At 42.4% G+C, this 27690-nt stretch overlaps 1 protein-coding gene across 2 annotated transcripts in view; it reads right to left on the reverse strand.

Annotated features, from left to right (window-relative positions):
* Window positions 1–2375: 2375 nt before the first annotated feature.
* The window catches only part of KIAA1549, a 154077-nt gene continuing 128762 nt past the window's right edge, over window positions 2376–27690 (reverse strand). The window contains exons 17-20 of one of the 2 annotated variants that reach the window (XM_081286368.1): window positions 21175–21221; window positions 16726–16883; window positions 10673–10818; window positions 2376–8829 (exon numbers count right to left, since the gene is read on the reverse strand). In XM_081286368.1, the coding sequence (XP_081142494.1) occupies window positions 8575–8829; window positions 10673–10818; window positions 16726–16883; window positions 21175–21221 (606 nt within the window). In that variant the 3' untranslated portion in view covers window positions 2376–8574. The remainder of the gene's footprint in view (window positions 8830–10672; window positions 10819–16725; window positions 16884–21174; window positions 21222–27690) is intronic. The other variant, XM_081286367.1, reaches the window with a different exon arrangement.

Consider the following 27690-nt stretch of genomic DNA (forward strand, 5'->3'; position numbering starts at 1 on the left):
TGATGCTGAGGTTAAACCCAGGACCTCACACATGCTGGGCAAATGCTCTACCCAGCCCCTCTTCTCCCCACTTTTAAAAAACACTTTGCAGAAACAATTTCTTTAAAAACATCTCAGAATTTTAAAATACCAAATGAAAGAAAACCACTGGTTTAAAGCCAGGCATGGTGGTACATGCCTATAACCCCAGCAATTCGGGAGGCTGAGGAAGGAAGATCTCCATCCAGTTCAAGGGTAGCCTGGGCAACTTAGTGAGACGGTCTCAAAATAAAAGGGGCTGGTGATGCAGCTCAGTGGTAGAGCATTCTGGGTTCAATTAAAAAGGAAGGGAGGGAGGAAAGGAGGAAAAGAGGGAGGAGAGGCATACTACCACACCAGAGAGCCCAAATCCAAACACTTACACTTAAGTGTATTGTTAAGATGCTGAAGGATCCATCTGTGACCAGGCTCTCTAAAAGAATGTCACAATATGCTTCAGATTTTACCCTTCTGTAATGCTATACTTTGGCGCCAATACAACAAATAAACTTAACTACACAGATGTGGTTTTCCTAGACTTGTGGCTGTAATTTTTCCAGGCTTAACACTAGGGATATCAAACATACACCACCCCCCATTTATTCCAGAATGGGCAGAAGGGGGCAGGAAGGCGGGGCCGGGAGGCCTGGTGAGGAAGAAAGTTACTGCATAAACAGGGCACTGTCCAGCCACAAGGTTCCATTAGTCTAGTGATCTGACTCAGGCACTGGACCAAAGGACCTCTTCCTGTTTTCTTTTTACCTTAAGCTGTGCTTGGCAGGTACAAAGTGGAAGAGGAAAGAGCAGGACAAGAAATGCTAATTGTGGTTCAAGTTCATATTCCTCCCAACTCAGAGTACGGGCTGTGGGCATGGGACCAGCCTGACCTTTCTTCTGAGCCTCAGCTTCTTCTAGTAGCTTCCTGCTCTTCCCTCACTTTGAATATGTTTACATTCAGAACATGTGAGATCTCCGAGGGTAGTAAGTTCTAGAATTTTAATCTAAAGCTATATTTATTAAAGCATAAAGATACATGAATGACAACCGTTATTTCTTCAGCTAGGCCTATAAAACATTGCATCATGTGACCATTATATACCAATGCATTTTCTTAATTCCCTCACTGTCTTCAAAGATTTATTTTTGGTTTTGTCAAATTTGCTTAAACTTCCATCACATCCTATTCTTGTTAGTTTTTCTTGAGCTCTTTTAACATCTCAAACATTCTTTAAGGTCTTTCTCATATTGCTTTATTTGCTCTAATTTTTTTCTGGTTCAATTTTCCTTTGGGTCGATCCCATGAGGGCTTATCTTATGCAAGACTCAAAACTGTTCATTGTGGTTTCAGTGATAGCAGGAGCTGTGTGTCCTGAGAGGTGCCAGACATTCTGGCTGTGGACAAGACCATATTATCCTGCAGCAGCCACATGGGATTTAGCAGGGACACATCAGTGAGAGAGAGAGAGAGAGAGAGAGAGAGAGAGAGAGAGAACGCATGCAAATGCACACTAAAGACCAAACACAGGGCTTTGTGATGCTGGGGGTCAAACTGAGGGCCCCTTGAATGCTAGGCACATACTATACCACTGAGCTACACCACCCAAACTGTTTTTATATTTTAAAATCACTTTAGGTTTGGAGAAAAGCTGCAAAAGTTATGTACAGAGTTTCTGTACACCTCCATAGTTTCCTCTAATATTAAAGTCTTAATAACCATAAACAGAACAAACCCAGTAAAATTCCCTTTCTTCAACTGTTTAAATTACAGACGTCCTTGGATCTCCCTAGGGCGCCCCCTCTGTTGGTGCCACTGTCCCAGGATCCTGTCCAGGGTTCCACAGTTCATTTCATTGCTGTGTTCTCCTGTGATCTGAGTTCCTTCTGCTTTTCTAAGTTGCCAAGGGTTCTCATTTTCTCAGGTTTCATCAACAACTCCAGGTTTACCCTATTACCTTTTGAGATTGCACGGACTTTAACCTTCTCCTTTCTTTCTAAATCTTTTAATTCCAAAATAAATCAGCTCTTAGCAGATGCATCAATTCCATCACTGGGTAACAGGAAAACAGCACAGAGTAGAAAGGCGTGGCACTAGCAACATGAGTGGAAACCGATCTGTCAAACTCCATGATGAATGGAATATGTTCAACTTAATTCCTTGGAAAACAAAGGCAGCACTAGGTGTTCTCACCAGGGACACGGAATTAGAGAACCAAAAGGTCATCTCACCCAATTTTTCATGTTTTACAAATGAGAAAACTATCGTGTTGCAAAGGAAATAAACAGAAAATATCACTTTGACACCAATTCATAGCATTTATTGACATTTCCATTTAAAATGCTAGGAAAGCTGTAAAAATTGTAAACATGGAAACCAAACACTTGCATAAATTATTTCAAAAAATCTACAGCACATTAGAAAAACAGTGCAGCTAATTGAAGGGTAGAAACATAACCGACAAATAGAAGGGAGGGTTCAGTTACTAAATCATATACCCATACTGAGATTTAAGTGCCGTTTGAGACCAGCAAACCATGATTGTCAAGTTCAAGTTGCAGTATTGATGCCACCGATGGCCCCAATTTTCTCTGCACAGTTTCATACAATAATATTCATGATCTAGGAAAGAGGGTGCAGGAAGAATCAGAACAGACCTTCACCGAGGAGACAAGTGGGCACCCCAGAGCAACTCTACGGGGTGACCCCTCCTGTTAATTCTAGCCTAAGCTCCAGGTCCCCAGGTGAAGCTCCAGAGGAGGGCCAAGTGGAGAGCATTCCTACCCCGACCCTCTTTTCTGAACTGATTTCCTGGAACTTAGAGCAACTGAGCTAAGGCGTAAGCCGCAGTTCCCCTAGTACCCCCCTCCTCTTTCCCCACATTTGCCAGAGGAGCAGAACCTGCACAGTTTGGAGTCAAGTTGTGAACACTTGAAATCTGGTGGACACAAGAAAAGCGCATCCATGATGCTCCAAGTAGTCCGGGAAGGTGGTTCTGGGCCATCAGGGACAGCGAGATTAGAATCATTCCCTCCCTTCTCAGTCCCTACTACCTTTTAAACACAATGTGGAGCCAGAGCAGAAAAACCCAGAGTCAGATGGCAAAGCAAGGAGCCTGGACCATTATCTACCCTGTGGGACCTTGAATTGAACTAAAGTGTTCCAGACGAAGACACCGATTGCTTCTCTGTTTCCTAATTGCTTGTTTCCAAAGACACTTACTATTTTTACCCTATACTTCAATGCTACTGTGTCCCCCACCCCTCATGGGGATTAACCCAGGAGTGTTCTATCACCGAGATACATCCCCAGCCTTTTTATTCTCTTTCTTTATTTTTGAGACAGGGTCTCACTGAGTTGCTGAGGCTGCCCTCAAACTTGTGATCCTCTGGCCTCAGCTTCCCGAGTCACTGGAATTACAGGCGCGCATCCCGGCGCCCGGCTCTGCTATACATTCTTGAGATAAATGATCAAGTGTGCTGTCACACACACAGCATGGAATGAGTGCCGTACCGTGTCACCATCATTCTTCAAGTCTTCTCAACAGTGGACAAAGGAGTTCTAGTTCAAACATCAACAATTCCCTCCAAAAATATCAAAAGAAACCTGAAACATGGGCCCTCCTTGCTCATTAGGTGACAAGTGTGAAGTCTATACATTTTGTGAGAACGTCACAGCAGTGGCTCATAGAAACCCCTCTCACCAGTTCAAAAAATTCTGCAGCATGTTGGAGTACATGTGAAAACAAAGTTCAACGGACTGACCCACAGGAATGTGTTGTGCTCACGCGGACTCTCTGTGGGCACCGAGGCAGACGTCCTTGTGCTCCTGCCTGGCGACCAGCTTTGGAGCCTTGCTCTGGAGGTAGAAATGACACGGTAAGAACTCCATGAGAGAACTCAAGTTAGCATGGGACTCTAGACCAGGAGTGCCTCTCCTCAAGCCCAGAACCTAACCAGCTGTCCTTCCAAGCGTCAAATTCATTCATGTCTAAGACTCCAGGGTGCGAGGGCCAAGAGAGGGGCGCTTAATGATTAACTCATGGGGTGCCGCCCACGCAGACAGCCTCTGGGGACTGGTTTGGTTACTGGAGTGCTCTCGAAGACGTCGCGCTAATGCAGTCAACACTGACCCTGAACATGAGAGACGGGAGACTCAGAGGGCGCAGTTACTCATTTCAGCCCAACCCCTCCCCAGTAGACCTTCCCCTGTGCCCTGCCCCACAGGTCTCATGCCCTGGAAAATCTGGTTAGCAACAACCCACTCCTTAAAAACCATGTGCCACCAAAATCAACACACACTCTGGCATTAAATAAAATTTGAGGAAAACGTGTAGCTATAAAAAAGGCAAATACATTTATTTAAAACCTGCTGTGCCCCACAAAGGATTAATGTTACTAAATGGCTAGCCATCAAGATCTGCTCTGAATCATTCTTATCACTATTTGCACACTTTACATTGGATCTTTAGCAGTTCTTGATATACTCCACTTCCTCCCCCCAACTGGAGATCTTCATCAGTAAATCTCCATCGGCTTGATCATTTGCTCACTGTGTGACAGAAAATGTATCCTCTAGCACCATTTCCTCCTCTTCTGAATCACCCTAAAGAGTGCGGTTTGCCATACTGCAGCTGATCAGGATCAAGTTCATTTTTGACGACAGCATACACTAATTTCTATATCCCTCCCCACTCGGGGCTCAGCCCACACATCTCACCCTTGGTTGGACAATTCCACTGTCTTCATCAAAGTGGGTTCTGCAGATGGTCTCTCCCCAAGATCTTATTGCTTCCAAATATGCAACTTCTATGACTTCAAGTACCCAAAGCACTTGTATACTCTGAATTTTATGGATCTTTAATCCATGTTATTTTTCCCCCTCTTCCATCTTTTATACCCATCTGTACTATCTGACTTAGATTCTAAGATTTCAGAAGATCGGGCTCCATGGCTGCTGACCTATTTGGTACCGGAAACAGCAGAAAGTCAGTAGCAGAAAGATGATTAATAGATGCCCTTTAAAAGTTGGTGGGAGCAGGGAGGGGGGGTGAGTTTAAAACAAATCAAGAGTGAGGAACACGAGTCACACTGGGTTTCCAGTTTTGTCTCTGGATACATACACGTGAACCCACCCACTGGCAGATCATGGCAGGTCACGTCATCCATCCCGGGGCATTCACACAGGTAACAGTTTACATTTTCACAGTGCTTTATGCTTGCTCCTCAGGGGATGCCTGCACACAGGAACACATCATTTCCTTACAATTTGAGATCCTGGGAGGAGGGCAGGGGAGGCGTGTTCTTGTGGATTAAGAGGAAAATGAAGTTCAGAGAAGGAACCTGATACAGGGAGTTAGTTATAAAGTAGACTGCAAAAAAAAAAAATCACTTCTCTAACAATCTCCTCTAAAATGCTGACTCCAATTTATAGTTTGTTACCACTAGAATTTCTAAAATAGGAAAAAAATTACAGACATAAAATTTAAATTTTAGGGTGCTCCAATAAATGGAACTCCAAAGTTATGCATGATCAACAGAAGGACTTTTTTTTTTAAAGTAGAAAAACACTAACCCAGTGTCTGAAGACCCACTGGGCGTGGTGCACCCCACAAGAGCCAGTACAGTGAACTTGGTGCCTGGTAAACTACTGCAGCAGGTGTTTAGAGGAAACAGGTGCAGACCAAGGGCGCTTCCCAACAATGACCGAGTGCTGGCAGCCCGCAGGACCCATCCATGCCACGCCACACACCACCAGCTCTTCGTTACGTGTCATCTTTGGTCTTGACTTCTGTTCAAAGGTGTATCAGTTTTAAGAATTCAGGCAGAATCCCCTTGTGGTAGCTGAAAGACATCCATTCTGCTCTTGCAGTCACACCCTTGAAGCAGAGACCCGTTTTTGCAACGCACAGAGGAGGTAACCATTTTTAGGACACATTATATGTAAAACACTTATGACACCAAGCAGAACCGTGAGAGAAAAGGTCATTTATTCCACCTGCTGTCACAAGATTTGAACTTACTATCAAGTGTCTACCACAAAACTCTGCTTGGGTATCTAAGTCTGGATATTCTGAGTGGCATGAAAAGAGGATCCATTTTAGGGACAGTCGGGTATTAAGCCAGGACCAAGAGGTTAAGAAATCAAGCCCAGAAGGGGGCCTTCTTTCCTACACTATTGGGAGCCTTTGGGGACTGTCTGACAAGAGGCTGCCAGTCCTTTATTGAATCAACTTACTGTTATGGTTTGGATATGAGGTGTTCCCTGAAAAGCTCATGTGTTAGGCAATGCAGGAATGTTCCGAGGTGGAATGATTAGATAGATCATGAGCTGTAACCTCATCAGTGGATTAATCCATTTGATGGATTAATACTTTGAGTTTGGCAATACTGCAGATTGAACACAGGGGGATTCTACCACTGAGCTATATCCCCAGCCCTTTTTATTTTGAGACAAGTTCTCATTAAGTAGTCCAGACTGGCCTTGAACTAAGGATCCTCCTGCCTCAGCCCTCCAAGTAGCTGGGATTGCAGGTGTGCACCTCCAAGCTCAGCATGAATTAATAACTGATGGGACTACTAGTTGGTAACTGTAGGCAAGTGGGGTGTGGCTGGAGGAAATAGGCGCTGGGGACATGCCCTTGAGGATTATATTCTGTCCCTGGCTCCTTGCTCTCTGCTTCCTGCCTGCCTTGAGCTGAGAAGCCTCCCTTCACCACACCCATCCATCATGATGTTCTGCATCATCTTGAGCCCAGAGCAATGAAGTCAGATGGCCATGGACTGAAACTGATGACTCCAAATAAACTTTTCCTCTAAATTGTTCTCATCAGATATTTTAGTCACAGGAACAAAAACCTGACTCACCTACTTACCTTCCTGCACCGTAGTCTTTCAGTGGCAGGCAGGTAAACAATGGCTATGCTTGAACTCCGCAGAATTGACTTTCCCTGTGTCCCCAAACTCTAACTCCATACCACAAGCTTAGCCAAGGATGGAGTAAAGCATGATTATGGAACCAATGACTGTACTCTGGAAGCTTGTTCTAGCTGTTTCCAGGTTCTTAAAACTTGATGCAGGTACACAGGTTTTGATTAAAACACAGCCCCAAATTCTACCTTGTTATCTGTTGTTTAATCAAAAGTATTAATTTATCTGATCAAAAGAGGCTCAGAGTGGGAATCTCTTCTGTAAGCCTGCATTTCCTCTGAGTTTCACTCAGGCACCAGAAAACAGAACAAGTCACTCCCTTTCTGACTCTAATGTGGGACATGGGGAAACTTCAGGAGCATGTTCTAAGAGAGATGACCCCCTCTCTCTGGCCCACAGTGCATGAGACAGTTTTAATAGTCACTCAACAAAGTAATAACACAATAAAATCAGAAATGAGGGGAAACTCTCTCCTTTCCCTTGTGGTCTCAAAACTCTTCTTGACTCTTCAGGGTCTGAATCGGACTCTGTTCCACTTCCAGGTCTTGAACACAGGGAACGGATTACTAGGGATGGATTCACAATAATTTGGTGGTCCTAGGAATTGTTTTCAATAATGTCTGCTTACAGAAGACTTCTCATTCAAACATAATTTGTGAGCAGATCATGAGCAAAGTGCAAGGATCTACCAGTTAGGACTTCCTGAAAGCCTCACTCTGTAGGACTGGTCTCCATGGCATGTGCTGAAATGGGATGCCATCAGGAGTTGCACCTGCCCAATTAAACAGCAAATACAATTAAGAAGGTAAATCTAAATTTTGATATGTATTTTGAATAACCAAATAAATATTAAGCTTTCTCCCACCACTTGGGAGTTGCTTTTCTTTTCTTTTTTTTTTTTCCCTCTAGAACAGAATGAAACCTTCAACCCATTCTTCCATTGCAAAGCCAGCGTTGCATTTCACAGACACAAAGGCGAAGGGGCCCTTGGGGCTGTAGCACCAGAAAAAGGAGGAAGAACGCAGGCGATGGCTTCGTTTGGAGTCTTCAGGCTCTTAAACTATCATTTGGTTTCTCACTAGTAGCTTTTTTTTTTTTTTAAAAAAAAATCTCCCAACAGTCTTAGTACTCTTTGTTGTTAATATTCCTATTAAAATAAGTTCCTATGGAGAAAAAAAGGGGAAATCAAGCTGTTAATAAAATGTCTTCAAATCTCTTCTTAGAAAACAAAGCAGCAGGTACATCGTACATGTCAATCTGAATCCCTTGGAATCGCTGGGTTCCTTCCAACCCGACACCACCTACACATTTGCATCTTTTGCCTTTAAAAAGGAGACTTAAACAAAATTGTTAGCTTAGGTTTCTGTTTTGTTTTTGTGAAGTGCTGCTGGCTTTTGGCCAAAAGTACATACATTTCAACTGAACCCAAGTGGCCACCAAATTGCCAATCTAAGAAAAGTGTCATGGGTGTTGTATGACTTATGGCATCTTCTAAAATTGTCACTTGCTCCCTCACTCAGGCAGCTTGCCCAGGAGATGCTCATTCTGCTTACAAACACCCGCTCAGTTGATTTCCTTTTGGTCTTGCTTCCACGGGAAGCAGATACTTGGCCAACCTGCGGGCGAGGCCCATCAGCTGTGGAAGTTCTGCACGGCGCTCTGTTTCTGGGAGAGCCGGAGGAGCTCCTCGCGGATCGCTTTGATGAGGGAGGCTGAGGAGTGGCTGGGCTGGAGGTCTTCCGTGGAGCTGGTGGGGTAACCCAGCCCAGGGCCTTGCAGTCCCCGGTGAGGAAGGTTCCCGGGAGGAGCTGAGGGCTCCCTGCCCGAAGTCCTTGGCACCTGAAACAGCGGTGAAGAAGAATAATCTTGATGTCCAAGAACGTGAGGCTGAAAAACATGGCAAACGTTACTGCACTTCCCACGCAGCAACCAAAGGGAACATCAAGTTCAAGTTGGCATTGGGAAAGCTCACAGGCTTCCTCGCCCACCTCCCAGGGTCACTCAGCCCTCCAGCAGGGCCCTTGTGGCCTGATCGCCTGTGCACAGGGTGTGGAGTGAGTGGGTGAAGCGGGTGTTGGTGTGGGACTCGCCACCACAGGACAACAGGCAGGGACCTGGGGAGCTGGAAAGGGAGAGCAGGCAAGTACCCCATGAAGGTGAGAGGTCAGAAGGCGACACTTGAGAGCAGAGGGAGGTAAGACTGGGGCAAAGGGGATGGAAAGAACTGCCTTAGCCTGGTCAGGAGTCCCAAGAGCATGTACCTGAGAACTCAGGCGGGACCATGGAGCCTGGGCCAGATCACAAGATGATCTTGTGCCTTATCAATCTGTGGTCTTGTTGTAGGGCTGAGGTTCAAACCTAAGGCATGGGGCCTGCTAGGCAAGCACTCGGCCGCTGAGCTGTGTCGCCTGCCTATCTATCAACAATCACCTACCAATCTCTCCATCCATCATCTATCTTCAGGTACTGGGTATTGAACCCAGGAGTGCCACTGAGCTATTTCCTAAGCCCTTCTCATTTTTTATTTTGAGATAGGGTTTAGGTCACCAAGACCAGCCTGCAATTTGTGATCCTACTGCCTCAGTCTCTTGAGTGGCTAGTATTACAGGTATGTGGCCCCAGGCCCAGTGTCTGTCCATATCTTTTCAAGTGCAATTTAAAGTTAAGTTATACACACAAAAGTAGACAATTGTTCTGCTGATGTCTGCAGAACATGGATTAATTTGGCATTCATTTGACAAGAACAATTATGCTTTTCAGTGATTTTTTTTCATTTTTAAAATATCCTTCATAATTTTCTCAAGTGGAAAAAAAAAAACTTCACATCCATGCACTAAATTAGTGTATAGGTCAGTGTGGTATATCTGTGTACTAAAAACCTTAATGCTAAAAGCAAGAGAAATGTGGCCTCCTAGTCCTGAATTATTTCTTTCTACATTTCATTCCTCCATAGAGCAATAAAGAAATCCTTCAAAGTGAACATTATTGGATTTGACTGGAAAACCTGAATCTCAGTAGAATACAATGAAGGCAGAAGAAAAAAATGTGTCAATAACTTTAAGCAAAGACCTGCAATTGTAAGTTTAACAAATGTCTTTTGGGGAAAAACATACTCTAATGTGAATTTACTTTCACTACATAAAGCATCTAACCATGACTGGGATCTAGCATAGCTGTTAGGAAGGTTAAGAAATTCAATAAAAGCTGGAGCATAAAGATAAGGATAAAACCTAAAGTGATAGTTTGGTTTGTATTTTCAAACTTCATTAATTTATCCCTCGAGGATATAAAATTCTTGAGAAAAAAACAGAGAAGGGCACTTGTAGAAATTAGCTGTTCCCACACTGAGGGAGGTCTATGCCTTGAAACCCTGCTACCTCTGAGCTCACTCCAAGACCATCTAGCACAGGGGGCATGGTGGAAATGACATCAGCAAGCCCCATAAAGCATATGGTGAGATCAGGGATGTTCATATAGTGATCACACCAAGACCACGTCCAGATTTTAGCTACCTTCAGGTTCAGACTTGCTACTTAAAGCCATCGAAATTTGCCTCAAGAAAGTACGTATGCTTTCCAAAAGTGGGAGAGAGTTTGCTACAAGCTACAGGCAAACACACAGCAAGGTGAAAACAGGGAGGGAGATTAAAAATGGATGCCCCAAGCAGCAGCAGTTAAATTTAAAGATTGTGTGAGAATTTTAACTGATGGCCCAAGTCCCAGATACTCACGGCCTCCCTTCGCCCTGCTTCCTCCTCCCCATATGCAGACCAGCCCGGTCCTCCATACTGGCCACCTCTGCTGGGCGGGATTTCCACGGGCTGGGCCCCGATTCTGCTAGCAATGCCCACCTGCGTCAGGTGCTGGATCTGGGAGCCTGGGAGGAACATGGTGCAGTCACTGGTCAGCATTTATAGGAGAGGAAGGTTACAGAGAAAGATACCGTCCGCTCTGACCACTGGCCCCTTTAAGGACAGGGATGATGAGCAAGGTTCAAACAGTGCCAGCGCTATCTCCAGAAATGGCCTGTCCCACGAGAACAGCCCAGGAACTGCTCTAATTCCCTTTCAATACAGGGGCTAATGGTGACACATCAAAGGTCTGAGGATGAAGGATCACAGAGGGCACTTCTGCTCTTTTCTGTAGGGTGACACCCAGGGTGGCCCTGCTGATTTTTTAATTATGCTGAATCAAAGGTTCTAGAACCATAAAGAAGTTGACACCTGGTTCTTGTTGCTTATAGCTTTGAGATTCACAAGGAGCAGAATATCCAATATGCCTTTTTTTTTCCCTGTTATTGGGGATTGAACCCAGAGGTACTTAACCACTAAGTCATATCCCAGCCCTTTTAATTTTGAGACAGGGTTTCACTACATTGTTTAGGGCCTATGCTTTTTTTTTTTTTTTTTTTTTTTGATACCAGGGATTGAACCCAGGGGACTAAACCACTGAGCCACTTCCCCAGCCCTTTTCATTCTTTGAGACAGGGCCTCTCTAAGTTTCTGAGGCTGGCTTTGAACTTGCGATCCTCCTGCCTCAGCATCCCAAGCCTCTGGGATTACAGGCGTGTGCCACTGAGCCCAGCTGCTTTTTTCTTAAAAGGTGGAAATGTGTTTGAATTCAGAATGTTGAGGCCCTTTTACTCACAGTGTTCCCATAACTCAGCCATAGTACAACCAACACCTCACACCTCACCAGTGAGGGACACTGAGGTAGACCAGCTGACTCTGTGGCACTAACTCCCATACACGGGAAACCTGTAGCCTTGTGTGGCTCGGATGGTCAGGTGTTAAATAACCTATTTCCTCGGCCACCAACTTTTGGTATTTGGAAATATCCCTACACTGCAAATTAAAGGAGGAAAAAAGCCATCTTTATTTATTTTATCTTATTTTACTTCACTTTTTATAGCATTTGGAATGGAATCCAGGGCCTCGTGAATGCTAGGCACGTGCTCTACCACTGAACTACACTCCTGGTCCTAGAATATGATCTTTATGTGCTGTGAAATGAAATACTTATTTCCAAATGCTCCCAGGATCATCAAGTTCATCCTTGATGCTCAGGTTCCAAGAGTTCACAGAGGGGAAGGTCCCTCCATCTGTAAGCCCACCCCTACCCACGTTATCTAGTTATCAGACCTTAACTCATCAGCTGCTTTTAAGAAAAGAATTCCCCTGGTTTTATCTGGATACACATATTGGTAATTGAGAGTCAGGAAAAATTGTCCAGGCCTCTGGCGGAGCAATGAACTCCACTGGAGCACTCATCCTTTACTGAGAACTCACAGCGGTATTGACATTATCTGGACTATCGGCACTGTCCACTTAGCAGGCACTGCCTGAGCAAATCTCGTGAGGAGCTGTGAATCTAGCCAGGTGTTCACAGTGGTTTCCAAGGTCCAAACAAGTGTGCAGGGGGAAAGCACACAGTGGCTGCCATCTTAATCCAGACATGATTCTGCTCCCTGCTTTGATCACTCAACAATACAGCACAGGCTCTCACCTGACTCTGCGTGGAGCTCAGAGTCTGTGCTGATTCCAGCTCAGCCTCTGACAAGCCCGCTCCTGTGGGCCTGGCTTTCCAACATCTCCAATGCTGTGAAAAACCCAATCAGACTTATTTCAAGGATTGGAAGATATGAAATTGATCAAGCACAAATGTGGGCAAGGCAGCAACTGGTGATTCCTAAACTCCTCTTTTCTTTCTTTTTCTTTTTTCTTTTTTTGGAAACAGGCTGGTCTCAAAGGATCCTCTGGCCTCAGTCTCCTGAGTACTGGGACTATGGAACCTGCCACCTTGGCTAGCACTTCTTTTCTGGCTTTTTATATTTTCATCTTAAATAGCTGTGCAGTTTACTCAGTGATGCACTTACTGGGAATCCTAAAAGCGAATACTTTTTTTGCTGTTATGAATAATGCTGTGATAAACATCTTGACACACATAATTTCCACCCAATGTTTTGAATTTAGGGGATTTCCTTTCACTTTCTAGAAGTGAAAACACCAAATCAAAGATTCATGAGTCCTATTATCAAACTGTTTTCCAAATGTTTTAATGATTTACACCACCACTGAAATAACATAATAGTAATAATAATAAAGGCAGCTAGTATTTATTGAAAATGTATGATATGCTAAGCACTATCTGGGGCACTTTACATCTTTTATTTTATTTAATCAGCAAAATTTTATCATACCACCATCTTCAGAAAATGATTCATGATTGTAGTTATGCCTCACTGTGGTTTTAATCTGTATTTCTTAAGCTGTTTTCAAGACTGGAACCTTTTCCAAGTTTTCTTTTATAAGGTACACATATACACACACATGCATATTTTTCTTTGTGTGTCTTTGTGTGTGTGTGTCTTTGTGTGTGTGTGTGTGTGTGTGTGTGTGTGTGTGTGTTTTTTACTGGAATTGAATCCAAGGCCTCATGCATGCTAGGCAAGTGCTCTACCACTGAGCTACAACTTCAACCCTTTTTATTTGAGGCAGAGTCTTGCTAAGTTGCCCAGGCTGCCCTTGAACTTGCAATCTTCCTGCCTCAACCCACGGAGCTGGGATTATAGGTATACACCACTACATGTGGTCTACACACATCTTTAATTTTTTTTGTATACCTGCCTTTATTTTATTTATTTATGTGGTACTGAGGATTGAACCCAGTGCCTCACACATGCTAGGCAAGGGCTCTGCCACTGAGCTACAGCCCACCCCCACACATATTTCTCTTATGAATTCTTTCTTTCAATATTTTGTCTATTCGTCTTTTGAGGCTTGCCCATTTGTCAATTTATAGGAGCTATTCTCTATAATAAAAATGACTTTGGGTTATAATATACCACAAACTTTCCCTAGGTAGTATTTCATTTTTGGTTATATTCAGAAATATACATGTTTGATAATTTTTTATAGCCAGAAAGATAATTATACTAGATCCTAACATTTTCTATTGTAAATTTTAATACAATTTCTTCTCTTACTAGAAATTGTTAGAATAAAACTCCCTCTGGAAATGAGTGACACATAGAATTTCTATATCCATCTAGATTTTTAATAAACAATTAATAAATCTGAATTTTGTTTAGTATTTATACTGTGCAGCAAGGCTCACATACTCAACATTTCACAAGAGAAATAAGACTCAGCACAAAGCCTAGCATCTGTAAAGGATGAGAAGTCCCATATCATAGCAGGATACTTTTTTTTTTCTTTTCTTTTCTTTGTGGTGCTGGAAATTGAAACTAAGTGTGCTCTACCACTGAACTATATACCCTTTTATTTCTTATTTTGAGACAAGGTTACCAAAGCCAGCCTCAAGCTTGTGATCTTCCTGCCTCAATCTCCTGAGTCACTGAGATTAGAGGCATAGACCACTGTGCCAAGCCATTATTTGTTTTGAGGACTAGCAGACAATGCAAGATATAAAAACATCCTGGAAGACTAAAATGGAAAAGCATCTCGCAATTATTGCGAATTTGGAATTGGCCTAAACTACTTTCTTCTTCTTTTTTTTAATCTTGATTTTGTTTATTGATTTTTATGTGGTGCTGAGGATTGAACCCAGTGCCTCACACGCAAGCGCTCTGCTACTGAGCCACAATCCAGCCCCCTAAACTACTTCCTTGATAACATTAGAATGATGTATGTTCAGAAAATAAGAAAATAAATTATTTAACACATCATGGCCTCTCATTGAAGCCTCAATCTTCCAAAAGGAGGGTGAAGAAATGAATGGAAAAAATAAAAGTGTGACTTTGAGGTTTTGTAATAGAACACAGTAAGATGATATTGAACTTAAAAAATTCTCAAAGAATAGAGAGCTGTGTAAGTAATAGGGAGAGCTCAGATCTTATACTACAGATGTTCTAGAACACAGAACAGCAGTAGAACACAGAACAGCATTCACAAAGAGAGCTTACACAGTATCAACCACTCAGAAGTTCAAGTTCTATTAAATAGAATGTTCATCTGTCATTTGGGGACAAGTCTGAACCACAGGTGAACTGATGGGGCAACCCTTCCAACTGCCATGAGGAAATTCCACTCAGCCCTGCTGGACACAGTCCACTACCAGCAGGTGCCCCCTAGGGGTCTGAAGGTGTTTTCTCAGGTGTTCCACTTGTACTTCTATTGGACCAGTTAGGGACATTGATCATAAAGTAGAGCTGTCTTTGAAAACTGGGAGATTTACAAAGAGTTCCGAACAAATTCTTCCCAAATATCAAGCATCTGCTGAACCTGAGGATGGGATCTGGGTTTGAAAATTAACATAAAACTTCCAGGAGGCTCTGAGACAAATGTATTTTTCTGTTTTTGCTTCTTAACTTACTTTCTGAAGATAAATTTGTTCCTTATCTAACTGTGATTATTGAGGTCTCTCAATTCAGAAATCATTTTTCATTCCTTTCTTTCTTTACTAAAATTCAGAAAGCTCCTCCTTTCTGAAACATTTACATGTGTCTCAAAACAGATAAAACCCAAGAACAGTTGGCCTATTAAAATACAGATGCTTATAATTCTTTCCAAAAAAGCAAAAATTAATACATAAAAGGAAATTTAATCACACTTCAATTGTGGTCTTTAAAAAAAAAACAATCTGTACTAAGTAAACCATATTGTGCAAAATGCTTCTCAAATCAATGAAATAAATATATTTTAGAAGGTTTTACAGTTTATTTTCTCTCTGGTTTCAAAATCTCCAGAAATTGAACACTTTAGCATATATTCGTTTAAGAACAGAAGTTGGAAGCTTAACTTCCTATGTGGAGATATCCTGGCATAGATTTTTATTTTAATTTCATCGGGTAGTTAAAACAGATGCTGTTTTCAGGGATTTAAACTGTAATAATGGTAGAATGAGAAAACAGGACTTCCACCACTGAATGAGGGTAGAAGTGGTACTGGTTACCCAGGAACAGCATTAGGAGAACTCTCTAAATGAGGACTTAAAGAGGGGCGGGCAGGTGTCCACACAGGGCTACGGTGGCTCCGACTTCCACAGGTGCTCTATCTTGTCTGAGACAGCTGAGGGAGGGCTTAGTCATAGGGTCACAAAAGTGACAATAAGAAAAGGGAAGGAGATAACAGGGTTTGCATTCTAATCTGAAGTCCAAAATGCTCCAAAGTCCAAAACTTTGACATGTCATTCAAGCAGTTTCCGATTTGGGAGCATTTTGGATTGGGGATTTTCTGACCAAGGATACTCAACTAGTAAAGTCTATTAAATTATTAAAACACACACACACAGAAACACTTCTGGTCCCAAGTATTTTGGATAAGGGATACTCAACCTGTACTTAAAAAGGCAGAAGGGAAAATGCTTTAGTTTCCGGGGACAGGGAGACTTGAGGAGAAAACGGTGGCTGAATGCTCTCCAAAAGTGACCCAATAAAACGAAATCTCCCTCTAGCCACTGTCCAGCAACCTGAGGGTTGTTCACTACAAGGCACAAATGCCCCTTCTTTTAAACTCAGTTTGATGCCGTCCTAGGGCTGCCACAGACCTCCCGTTCACTGGAGAATTTAGCCGTGCCTTCCTGGAGGGTGTGTGCCGCAGTTTCACTGATTCAGGAATCGGCAGACAGCAGCCTTGGAGGGGCTCTGCCACAGCCCTTCCCCTCCCCTGTCCTCATCTCTACCAGAACCTGAGAGAAAGGAGCTCTGGCCAGAGAAGAGACTGCTCAACACCAAGACACTGACCCTCTGGGAAGCCAAACTATAGCCTTTAAATTTATTCCCAAAGTAATTCCCCCAGAAATGTAAGCTCAATCGCCACATTACCTGTGGTGCCCCCAACAGGCCGGGGCCGGGCCACCGATGGCATCTCTTCTGAATAGATCCCTCGGGCAGCAAATGGAGCTTCCACTGACGACTGTGGCTGCTGGGGCTCAGGGGGTGCCAGCTCTGAAGATGGCAGCAATCCAGGGCCAAAACCCGGTCTGAAGGCAAAGCACAGGCATCAGGACTACGTTTCCCCTGCGCTGGCCTCTCCCTAGTCCACCCCACCCTGCAGAAAATGCAGACTTCTCTGTCTACTTGCTTATCCTCCTCCAGCTCCTGGAAGGTGGGAGAAGGAAACCGCTCCCTGAGGTGGATTTTATTATTCCATGGCCCTCTCTCAGTACTAAGCTGATGTTCACCAGTTTATGCTGGGTGATTTGGTATATATATATATTTCTTCTATTTAAAAAAAAAAAAAAGATGCTTTAGTTTCCAGACCAAAGAAAGACATAGATTTCCAATAAAGCTGTGATCCTCAGCCGTGGGTACCCATCAGCATCGCTGGGGGAGACGAAATCCTGGTGCCCACGCTGCACCCCAGACACGGTGTAACCAAGACAAGGGCTTTGAAAACACTCCACAGGTGTGTCTATCGAGGGCAAAAACCCATGTTCTAAGGCAATTTGATCTATTTTGTTCTCTGGATGTCTTTAAACTCATAAAAAGTATTGAGAAACTCACAAGAGTTTCTATTTATATGATTACATCTACCCACACTGATGGTATTATTAGAAATTAAAACTAAGAAAATGTTTCAATATTTTAAAAACTCATTTACAAAAACTACAAACCTATCACATGCTAACATAACAATTTTATGAATTTAATTACATTCTCCCATCCCTCCCCCTCAGATTAGTGAAAAGAGTGGCACTCTTATTTTATTCAGACTTCCTTAACATGGGACACCTGGATTCTCAAATATTTTATAATCAGTTGACACATGTTATTTTAGGAAGAAAATCTGCCCTCACAAAACATTTCTTAGAAAAGAAGAGTATTTTAATAGCCTTTTTAGAAAGTACTTAAATAATACTTCAGATATTCTTCTTGAGACCACACCAAAACTTAAGTGGTAATTCCTTAAGGATTAGTTGCAATGCAGGATCTGAAACAATATCAGATGGCTCTATCTTGACTTTGAGTGGATCTTCAACCCATGCATTTACCATTTGGAGAATACTAGTTCACTGAATTACAAAGACATTATGGACACTCACATGCCTAATTCTACAGTATCAAAAATTCCCCTGCTTCACTGGCACCACCAAGCTCATCCAGAAGATGAGGATGCTCTCAAGTTCAACATGGCAGACAAAAGGTTCTAGTCTTAAATTTTCACTTGAAAACTCAATTTTATCATTGACAAAAAGACTGTCAGTTGTTTTTCTTGAAGTAAGAAGTTCATTTCATTCATGTTCAACACAGTGATAAACTCCCAAGTCTGAACATGATGTTCATCAGTTGTTTAAATAGAAAGCGAGGAGGCAGTTGGTTCCATTCAGTCGCAAACAGCAGAGCAAGCGCTCTCCTCCAAGATCCCATATTCAGCACAAGGGCTTTATTTGTCCAGTCAGTACCTCCACTTTTGTCACACAGACTATGAAAGACTCAAGGGCCTAGTTTGAATAAAATTAATTTTTACTACTTCATCAAGAACATACTAACATAAAACTGGCTTTTAAAAAATAAACTGCATTTTTTCTGCAGCTACCGACATGAGATTTTTCTCCTTAGTTCCCTTTAAAGCAATGTGTTACATGATTTTTTTTAAATGCTAAATCACTTTCACATTGCTGGAATAACTCCAATTTGGCTGTAAATGATATTCTTCTGTACATGTTGCTGGATGTGTTTGCAAGTATTTGGTTTCATGTTCTTTCATGTCTATATTCAAGAGTGAAACTGGCCCTTAATGTTTCCAGTCTTGCAATGACCTTGTTCTTATGTCCTTGACCTTGAGGTCCAATGACCCTGGTCTCATTAAGTGATTTGAGGGTAGTCTTTCTTTTTTTTTAAACACAGACACCACCTTTTTTTTTTTTTTTTTTTTTTTTTAGTTTTCAGTAGACACAACATCTTTGTTTGTATGTGGTGCTGAGGATCAAACCCAGGCCGCACGCATGCCAGGCGAGCACGCTACCGCTTTTTCTACTTTAGTTTGTACAACATTGGCCTTTCCCTCCATCATGTTTGGCAGAGTTCACTGTTGCAGCCATCTGGACCTGGAGTTTCCTTTATGGGAAGAATTTTAATTATGATTTCCATTTTTTAATAATCATATGATGATTCAGATTTCCTCTTTCTAGAAATTTTTCCATTTCAAATTTATTAACAAAAATGTGTTTGTAAAATCTTTTAAGATTATGTTAATGTGTCTTTTTCATTCCTATTGTTGATTTGTTACACAGGTTACTTTATCAAGTTTGCCAGGAGATTTGTTTTCTATTTTACAGTCTATATTATTTCCTTCCTTCAATTGGATATTCTTTTTTAACTTCTTGAGATGTGTAGTTAGATTGCTGATTTCCAGCTATTTTTTCCTTCCAAATACATGTGTTAAGGGTAACAATTCCCTCCCCCAAACATTACCATAGCTGATCCTACAACTTTTAATATATTGTACTTTACTATTCATTTTAGAATGTTTTAAAATTTCTATTGTGATTTATAAGTGTATTATATGTTATTTAGCAGAGTACTGAATAATTTTTAAATGTATAAGGGTTTTCTAATTATCTTTTATTATTTCTTAATTTTACTAGAATGAACACATATATTTTTATTTAATTTTTTTGAAATTTAAGATTGGTTATGGCCCAAGATATAGTAAATTTTTCATTATTTTTGTGTGTATGTTGTACTGAGGATTGAATGCAAGACCATACATGTTAGGTAAGTGCTATGCCACTGAGCTATATGTCTCCCAGCTCGTAAAAAAAAAAAAAATGTGTTTTAAAGAGATATGCTGGGCATGGAGGCACATGCCTATAATCCTGGCTACTCAGAAATCTAAGGCAGGAGGATCACAAGTTTGAGGCCAGCCTCAGCAATTAAACAAAGCTCTGTTTCAAAACAAAATACAAAAGTCCAGGAATATAGCTCAGAGGTAGAGCACTTACCAAGAATGTGGGAGGCCCTGGGTTCAATCCCCAGTACTACCCACCCCTTAAAAAAATGGTGTGTTGTGCAGTATTGAACATTCCATGTTTTATGTATATCAATTAGCTCAAACTGATTAATCATGTTCAAATCTTCTATATCCTTTCCATATCTTTATATTTTTGACATGTCTTTCATAAGTCAAATACCCCTTTTTAAAAATCCAATATAATGATATTGGTCTTTTAATTAGAATATATAGCCATTATCATTTAGTGAAACCACACACACACACACACCCTTGAATTTAGATCTCTACCAGCTTATATTGGTTTGCTGTAAGTTCTGCCAATTTCATGTTCTTTTTTCTCCTATTTCCTATCTTCTTTTGGATTATTTTAAAATTGTTTTCTTTCTCCTTATTATATTTAAGCATTTTTCACACTGTTTTAGTTAACCTAAAAATTACACTAGAATCCTTGACTTATAATAGTCTAACACAAAGTGGTACTTTTATATATCTTCTCAGACAATAAAACTGAACTCCATATTAAGCATATTAAGTATAATTGTAAAATCTATGTTTGACAGCTCCAATATCTGGATCCCCTGTGGTTCTGCTTTGTCTGTTGCTCCTGATTTTATTTTCAACTGTGTTTTCTTTTCTTCTCATATGCCTGGTTGTGTGCATGTCCATGGGTACATGTTCTGTAGAAACAGTATAAGGCCTGGAGCGTATTAACCATTCTGAGGGGGGGACTCACATGTGTTCTGCCAGAGAGCAATCCCTCATTAAAATTCAAAGCTGAACATCAATCTCTGAAGGGACCAATCTGCCTATGACCCACCCTTTCTCCCAGGGCCTAAGGATTAGAACTCAAAACCTTGGGTGTTTATCAAGGTCCTCTCCTCCTCCCCCCAGCCCTGTACGCAGTCTCTTAGAGCTTCATCCACTTTCTCAGCATCTCAGCTGCCTCTTCTGGAATCAGCAGATGCCACTGGGAGAAAAGTGACCCCAAAGCAGGGCTCACTTCTCTGGGTTCCCAGATCTTGGTCCCACACTGCTGCACAGCTCTGTTAGCCCTTGGAGTTTAAAAAACAATTAATAGCTCATCTAGCTTTTCCAGGTGTTCCCAGCAGAAGGACCAGTTCAAACTCTCTAGCCCGTCATTACTGGAAGCAGAACTTAAATCCTAACTTTCCCCCCTCCTCTTCTGGTTAGATCAAGGGAACATATAAATCACTTTGACATCTCTGCTCATATTAGCTAAAAGACATGGGTTTACAGAGTTTAAAAAGAGCAGCCTACAAAACAAAGTCATAATACATTCTGTTCTGAAACCTTACCTTGGCAATGGGCCAGAAGGGGGAGTCATCCCATAGTCTTCATATCTCTGGAAGAAATTCAAAAGGACATGAAGACTAACATTCAGTACTTATTATAAAGTGACAACAGCAAACTTATAAACTTGGGCTTGCAGGATCAACTTTCAGGAGAATTATTTTCTCATTAAAGCTTAGCATGCTCCTGGGGCATTCTGCCATCCAGCAAGGGTTTCAGTTTGGGGAACAGGGCTACCAGGCTTTAGAGAAGACATAACTAATTTCTAGGTCTTTTCTATATCAAAAACTAAGACTGTGAACAATAGACAGGTTTTCTGTGCCTGTTCACCCCTAGTCTCCTTCTCTGTGAACTTTATCTTCTGCTAGAAGGTAGCTTAACTGGTCACAGTTAGTATGAAGCACACGTTCCCCGCCCCCAAATCCAGGGAGCAACCAGCAGCAATTCAAATATCTCCAAAACTAAACCATCAAATGCTGTACCACATTTAGGATACTGTAAAAATAGAAAACCAGAAATTAGAAGGAAACCCAAAATTAGAGACTAGAAGATGAAGGTGGCCCCTCTGTTTCTGACCATTTCCTGGGCCACTGTGAACAACTGCTTGCCTGAAATCAGGAACTCCCAGGCGTGGCTCCTGGGGCTATACTGATTCTAGATCTTTCTTTTTTAGGCTATAATTTTAGTTTTTCTCCAAAGTCCACGCTTTTCCCCCACTACGCTGTGCTGCCCAGATTTTCCCAACGGGTCTTTCCCCATTGGACAAATCTCTCCTCTTAAGAGGGAAAATAGAGGCCAGAAGGTCCTACGACATAAGGATGTCTATGATGGTTCTGGGGGGATTTGGAGATGGGAAACCGTGGTGGAACTGCGTCCCCTTCTGATCTTCTCTGACTCAATCCCCTGGGCAGCGGGAGGGAGATTAGAACCTTGTAGGTTCCCAGCTGAGGAAGATAAACTAGAGGGGGTGACAGAGAAAACGGAAAGATGGCAGAAGAGCAGTTTTGATTCCTTTTTCTGAATGACTGAAGAAAAAGCTGAGACTGGATGAAGATTAGCCATGGTGCCCACCCACCTCCAGCATGGCTCAGAGTTTTAAGACACATTTATATGCATGTTTGTTTTTTTTTTTTTTAAATCAAGGCTCATCACTCTACCTATCAGGATTTCAGGAGATCTGAGTGGTAAACCAACAGAAAAACTGTGGGGAAAAAGCTGCCCGTTTTTATCCATGGTACTAATTGTGGGTGAGGCATTTTAACCTACTGTCTTCAGAAAGAGGATGTTCTGTGCTGAGAGACAGGGCAAGTTAAAAAAAAAAAAAAATCCCTGACAGAATTACTGTGATTGGGTGTCAGTTATTTACTTTAAATGAGTCACCCTTATATAAAAGGCTTGGAGGACAAAACTGAATTTTAAAGTTTTAATCAGCTATGACAATACAAGTCTCATTTTCATTTCATTCTTAATCCATATAAAACACAGTCCAGTCAAATATGAAAGGCGAGTCAAGTGGCTGGGACAGGCCTGAGGTGGAGCCACCAGGCAGCAGAGTCAGCTTGTAAAAGACCTTAGCTGGCCCCAAGGCCTGCACAGTGGGTGACTCCATGAGTGGAACTCCACTCAGGGCAGCAGGAACACCACATCCCAGCTGCCTGACTCACTGCTGCCTAACCCACACCGCCCTGCTGGTAAAAAGGAGCAGAATGTCATCCGGCGGAACACAGAGGCTCACGAGGTGACTGAAGGCACCTTGAAACCCACATTCCTCTGGTTTTCAGAAGAAGCAAATAAAGGGTGGCTAGGTTCATCCTGGCAACAAACCAGTAACTTCACCACCAGTTTATCAACATGCTGAAATTTATATGATCCTGGTTTTCCACTAGATTAAATCAATACCACTCCCATTGAAAAAACATCAGGGTGACGTCAAAAAGTCCACAATTTATTTTATTTTTTTTTAAATCCACAATAAGAGATACTAGAATGCATTTGAATTCCTGGTTGAGATAGTAGGTTAAGGCATCATCATGGAATCTTTCATCTCTAACACCTAAGAGCCAGGAACAAATAATAAAAGTAGTAACACAAATCTGTCAAAAATTACTGCTAAAAATTCGTGCAAGTGAAGGAGAAGAATCATGCTATAAATGGAGAAAAGCAGTGGCCAAGGGAAAAAATGATTCTCACAGCACGGTGTGGCTCTTGACCCCACCCAAGAGCAAGCAGAGGTGTACCTCCACTCAGACAGGGGCTGGCTGGGGGGCGACCTGGCAGTCTGGGGCTGGGAGCAGTAGGATCAAGGAAAAGCCTGGGGGCAAGGAGACACGGTCAGCAGTGACCAAGTTCAGGTCAGAAAGTGAGACAAGAGCTTTCGTCTTGGAAATCTCAAGACTAAGCAAACAGGCTCTTAGCAGATCTTCCTCCTCATCCTAGGTCCCCTCCTCATCCCACAAATGTCTCCGAGGTGTTAAGTCCTGCAGCAGCTTGGTCTTCTCAACACCCCAAAACTACATTTCACTTGTCACCTGCAGGTGGAGCTGTCTGGGCACCTTCCAGACAGAGGCTGGGAAAGGATCAGGAAGCTCCTGAGATGATCCTGAGGACGTGGCGCCCACTAGTGGAAAGATTGGAGAGGAAGCACCGCTGGTTCTGTGTGCTCCCCAGGCCGGTTCTCTCTCACTCCTTGTTAGTGGGAGGGCTATCACATTTCAACTGCATCTCTCACCGCACAGCGCCTGCCAGGTGTCCCCTTGTCCCCTGATAGAGCCTTAATTCTGGATCAACCCCACTGTCTGCCTTCTCAGCCTCACACCTGGGTGTCCGATGTTGAACCACAAAGCCAGATGGAGAACTCTCACTTACACCACTATAATTCCCTGAGGGTCAACCTTAACAGGGACCTCAGGCTGTGTCTCCAATCTGTGATCTCAAATTCTCCACAACAGGCATTTCGAATCCCGACTCTCCCCCAAAACCATCAAGCCAGCCACACTTCTTCCCTCCTTCTCAACAGATGGCTCTGCCTTCCCCATGGGGAACACAGAAGCCTTGAGATGTGGCTCCTCAGCTTCATGCCACCCAACCTCTCCTTCCAGCCTCTGTTGAGTTGGCAGGAATACATCCCGTCGTTTCTAAACACAGTTCCTCCCCGGGTGCCCTCAACCCATGGCACCCTCTTTCCTGTGTCATCAATCTTCTTCCATGCTGGCTCAATGGGGCCAGCAATTAAACAGGTGGAACCTTCTGGATTCTTCCTCTCAACTCCATCCACACCAGTCTACTGGCTGGAGCCACTGACAATCACAAAGATTGCTCCACCAGCTTCCCAATGGTCCCCCTGCCTCTACTCTTGTACTGACATCACCCTGCAGCCCAACGTGGGACAAATCTTTCACAGTGGCTTACCTAGTTACGTCTCCCATCTGCTCAGAGCCCTTCAACGTGAAGGTGTCACTCTTGGGATGAGGTGGGCACTATGACTGTGGGCTTCTTGCTTTCTCTCTCCTGCCTCATGAACCACCCCTTCACTGCCCCTTCTGTATGAAATGCTAGAACCAATTCCACTGTTAAGAACACACGGTGACAGGGCTACAGGGTGCCCAGATACCTGGTTAAACACTATTTCTGTGTTTACTGGGTAGACCCAGTAAAGAAGGTGGCTTCCCCAGTGCAGCTGACCTCAGCCACTCCACTGACGGCCTCAGTAGAACAAAAAGGGGGAGGAAGGTGGGGTGGTGCTCCCTCTGCCTCCTGATTCCTGCTCTTGAAGATCCTGTTTTGCAGGCTTTCAGATTCAGCTCAGGCCTCAGAACACCCCTGGTTCTCCTGGTCCTCCAGCCTGCAGACAGCAGATCATGAGCTTCTCAGCTTCCATAATCAAGCGAGCCAATTCCTCATAATCAGTCACTCTTTTTATTTTTTTATATCGGGGATTGAACCCAAGGTCTTAACCACTGAGCCACATCCCCAGCCCTTTTTTATATTCTATGTAGAGATTGGGTGTCACTGAGTTGCTCTGGCTTTGAACTCATGATCCTCCTGCCTTAGCCTCCTGAGCTGCCAGGATTACAGGTGTGCATCACTGTGCCCGGCTATAATCAATAAATCTTAATCTCTCTCTCCACACACATGTCATAGGCTCTGTTTCTCTGGAGAATCCTAGCTAATATACATATCAAGCACACTTGGGGGAAGAAGTTTTTAACACCTTTATTGAGTTGTAACTGACATACAATAAACTTCACATATTTAAAGAATGCACTTCTATAAGCTTTGATGTATGACTGTAAGTGTACATTACCACCACAATCAAGATAATGAACATAGCCCTCACCCCCAAAGTTTCTGGGTGCCCCTTTATAATCCTTCCCACTGATGTCCCCACCTGACCCATCCCTGGGCAACCACTGATTGTTTTCTGTCACTACAGATTTGTATGCATTTTTTAAACTTGTATTTCAATGGAATTGTATAGTATATATTCATTTTCTTTGGTCTGGCTTCCTCTACTTAGCATAATTATTTATGAGAGTCAATTATGTTTTTGTCTGATTCAATATTTATTTTTTGGGGATGGTTCTGGGGATTGAACTCAGGGACACTCAACCACTGAGCCACATCCCCAGCGTCTCATTGAGTTGCTAAGTACCTTGCCGCCGGTGCTGAGGCTGGCTTTGAACTCAAGAGCTCCTGACTCAGGCTCCCAGGCTACTGGGATTACAGGCTTGAGCCATCATGCGTGGCTAATAGTTTATTTTTATTACTGAGTAGTACTCCATTATATGGACATACCACATTTGTTTTTCCATTTCTATATCTTCTTTAATGAAGTTTTTTATTGGGTTGTCTGTATAATTTGAATCTTTTCTATTTATTGAGATTAGCTTTGTGGCCCAGAATATGTTCCATTTTGGTAAAAATTCCACGATTGAAAGACCGTATATTGCGCTTTTGTTAGCTGCCCTGTTCTCTATATGTCATTTATTTCAAGTTGGTAGTGTTATTCAATTCACCTCTATCTTAGTGATTTTCTGTATACTTGTCCTACCAGTTATTGAAAGAAGAGTATTGGAAATCTCCAATTTTAATTGTGGATTTATATTTATGTGTAATTCTATCTGTTTTTGCTTCATGCAAATAAACATTTAAAATTTTGTCTTCATTTTTTGTTCTGTTTTTTTTTGTTTGTTTGTTTGTTTTTGTTTAATGGTACTAGGGATTGAATCCAGAGGCACTTAAACACTGAGCCACATCCCCAGCCCTGTTTTGTTGTTGTTGTTTTTCTTATTTAGAGACAAGAGTCTCACTAAATTGCTGAGGCTGGCTTTGAATTTTCAATCCTCCTGCCTCAGCCTCCCAAACTGCTGGGATTATAGGTGTGTGCCACTGTGCCTGGCTGAGAGTTTTTCTTCTTGATGAAAAGTGATGGGCTGGGGATGTGGCTCAAGCGGTAGCGCGCTCGCCTGGCATGCATGCGGCCCGGGTTCGATCCTCAGCACCACATACCAACAAAGATGTTGTGTTCGCCGAGAACTAAAAAATAAATATTAAAAATTCTCTCTCTCTCTCTCTCTCCCTCTCCCCGCCCCTCTCACTCTCTCTTAAAAAAAAAAAAAAAAGAAAAGTGACCACCTTGTTATTATGAAATGGTCCTCTATGCTGGATAATATTCTTTACTATAAGATCTCTTTTGGCTGATAGTAATAAATCCACTCCAACTTTTCATTAGTGTGGCATACCTTTTCCATACTTTCAACCAAGTTTGTACTTCTGTATTTAATGTGGTGTCTCGTCGCCAAGCAATTGTTTGGATCTTGCTTTTTATCCACTCTGACAAGCTCTGCCCTTTCAGAGGGATGTTTAGACCACCTATGTTTAATGTGACTATTAATAAGGCTGGACTGAAACCAACCTTGCTGGTTTCTGTTTTCTCTTTTCCCCACCTGTTCTTTGTTCCTTTTTTCTTCTTCTTCTGCCTTCCAGGGACTATATTTTATGATTTCTTTTAATTCATTTGTTGGCTGACAATAGGTTGTAGTAGGGTGCGTACTACACACCCTCTGTCCCTGTCTACTGGTCAGTGCTTTAGTCTACTCACATACAGCATAAGGCCATTAAAAGAGCAAACATCAATCTCTCCCTATTGGCCTTTGTGCTATTTTTATATATTTTCCTTCTATATAGGTTACAAACCCCACAATATATTGTCATTACTTTTGTTTTAAAGAGTCAATTGTCTTTTTAATATCTTTAAATAATGAAGTTTTTAAAAATAATTAACCACATATTAACATTTCCAGAGCTTTTCATTCATTTGCATTTTATTCATTCAAATATTCACCTGGCATCACTGTGCTTCTTCTACCTGAAGGACTTCCTGGAACATTTCCTACAAGGCAGAAGAGGGACTGCGGGGTCACATTGTAGTTCTGGTTTTAATTTGTTTAGGATCCGCCATCTTGTTTTCCATAATGGCTGTATTGATCTTTATTCCCACCAACGGTGCACTGGGATTCCCT

The sequence above is a fragment of the Spermophilus citellus genome (genome assembly GCF_964194105.1).
Source record: "Spermophilus citellus genome assembly, chromosome: 3".
NCBI lineage: Eukaryota > Metazoa > Chordata > Mammalia > Rodentia > Sciuridae > Spermophilus > Spermophilus citellus.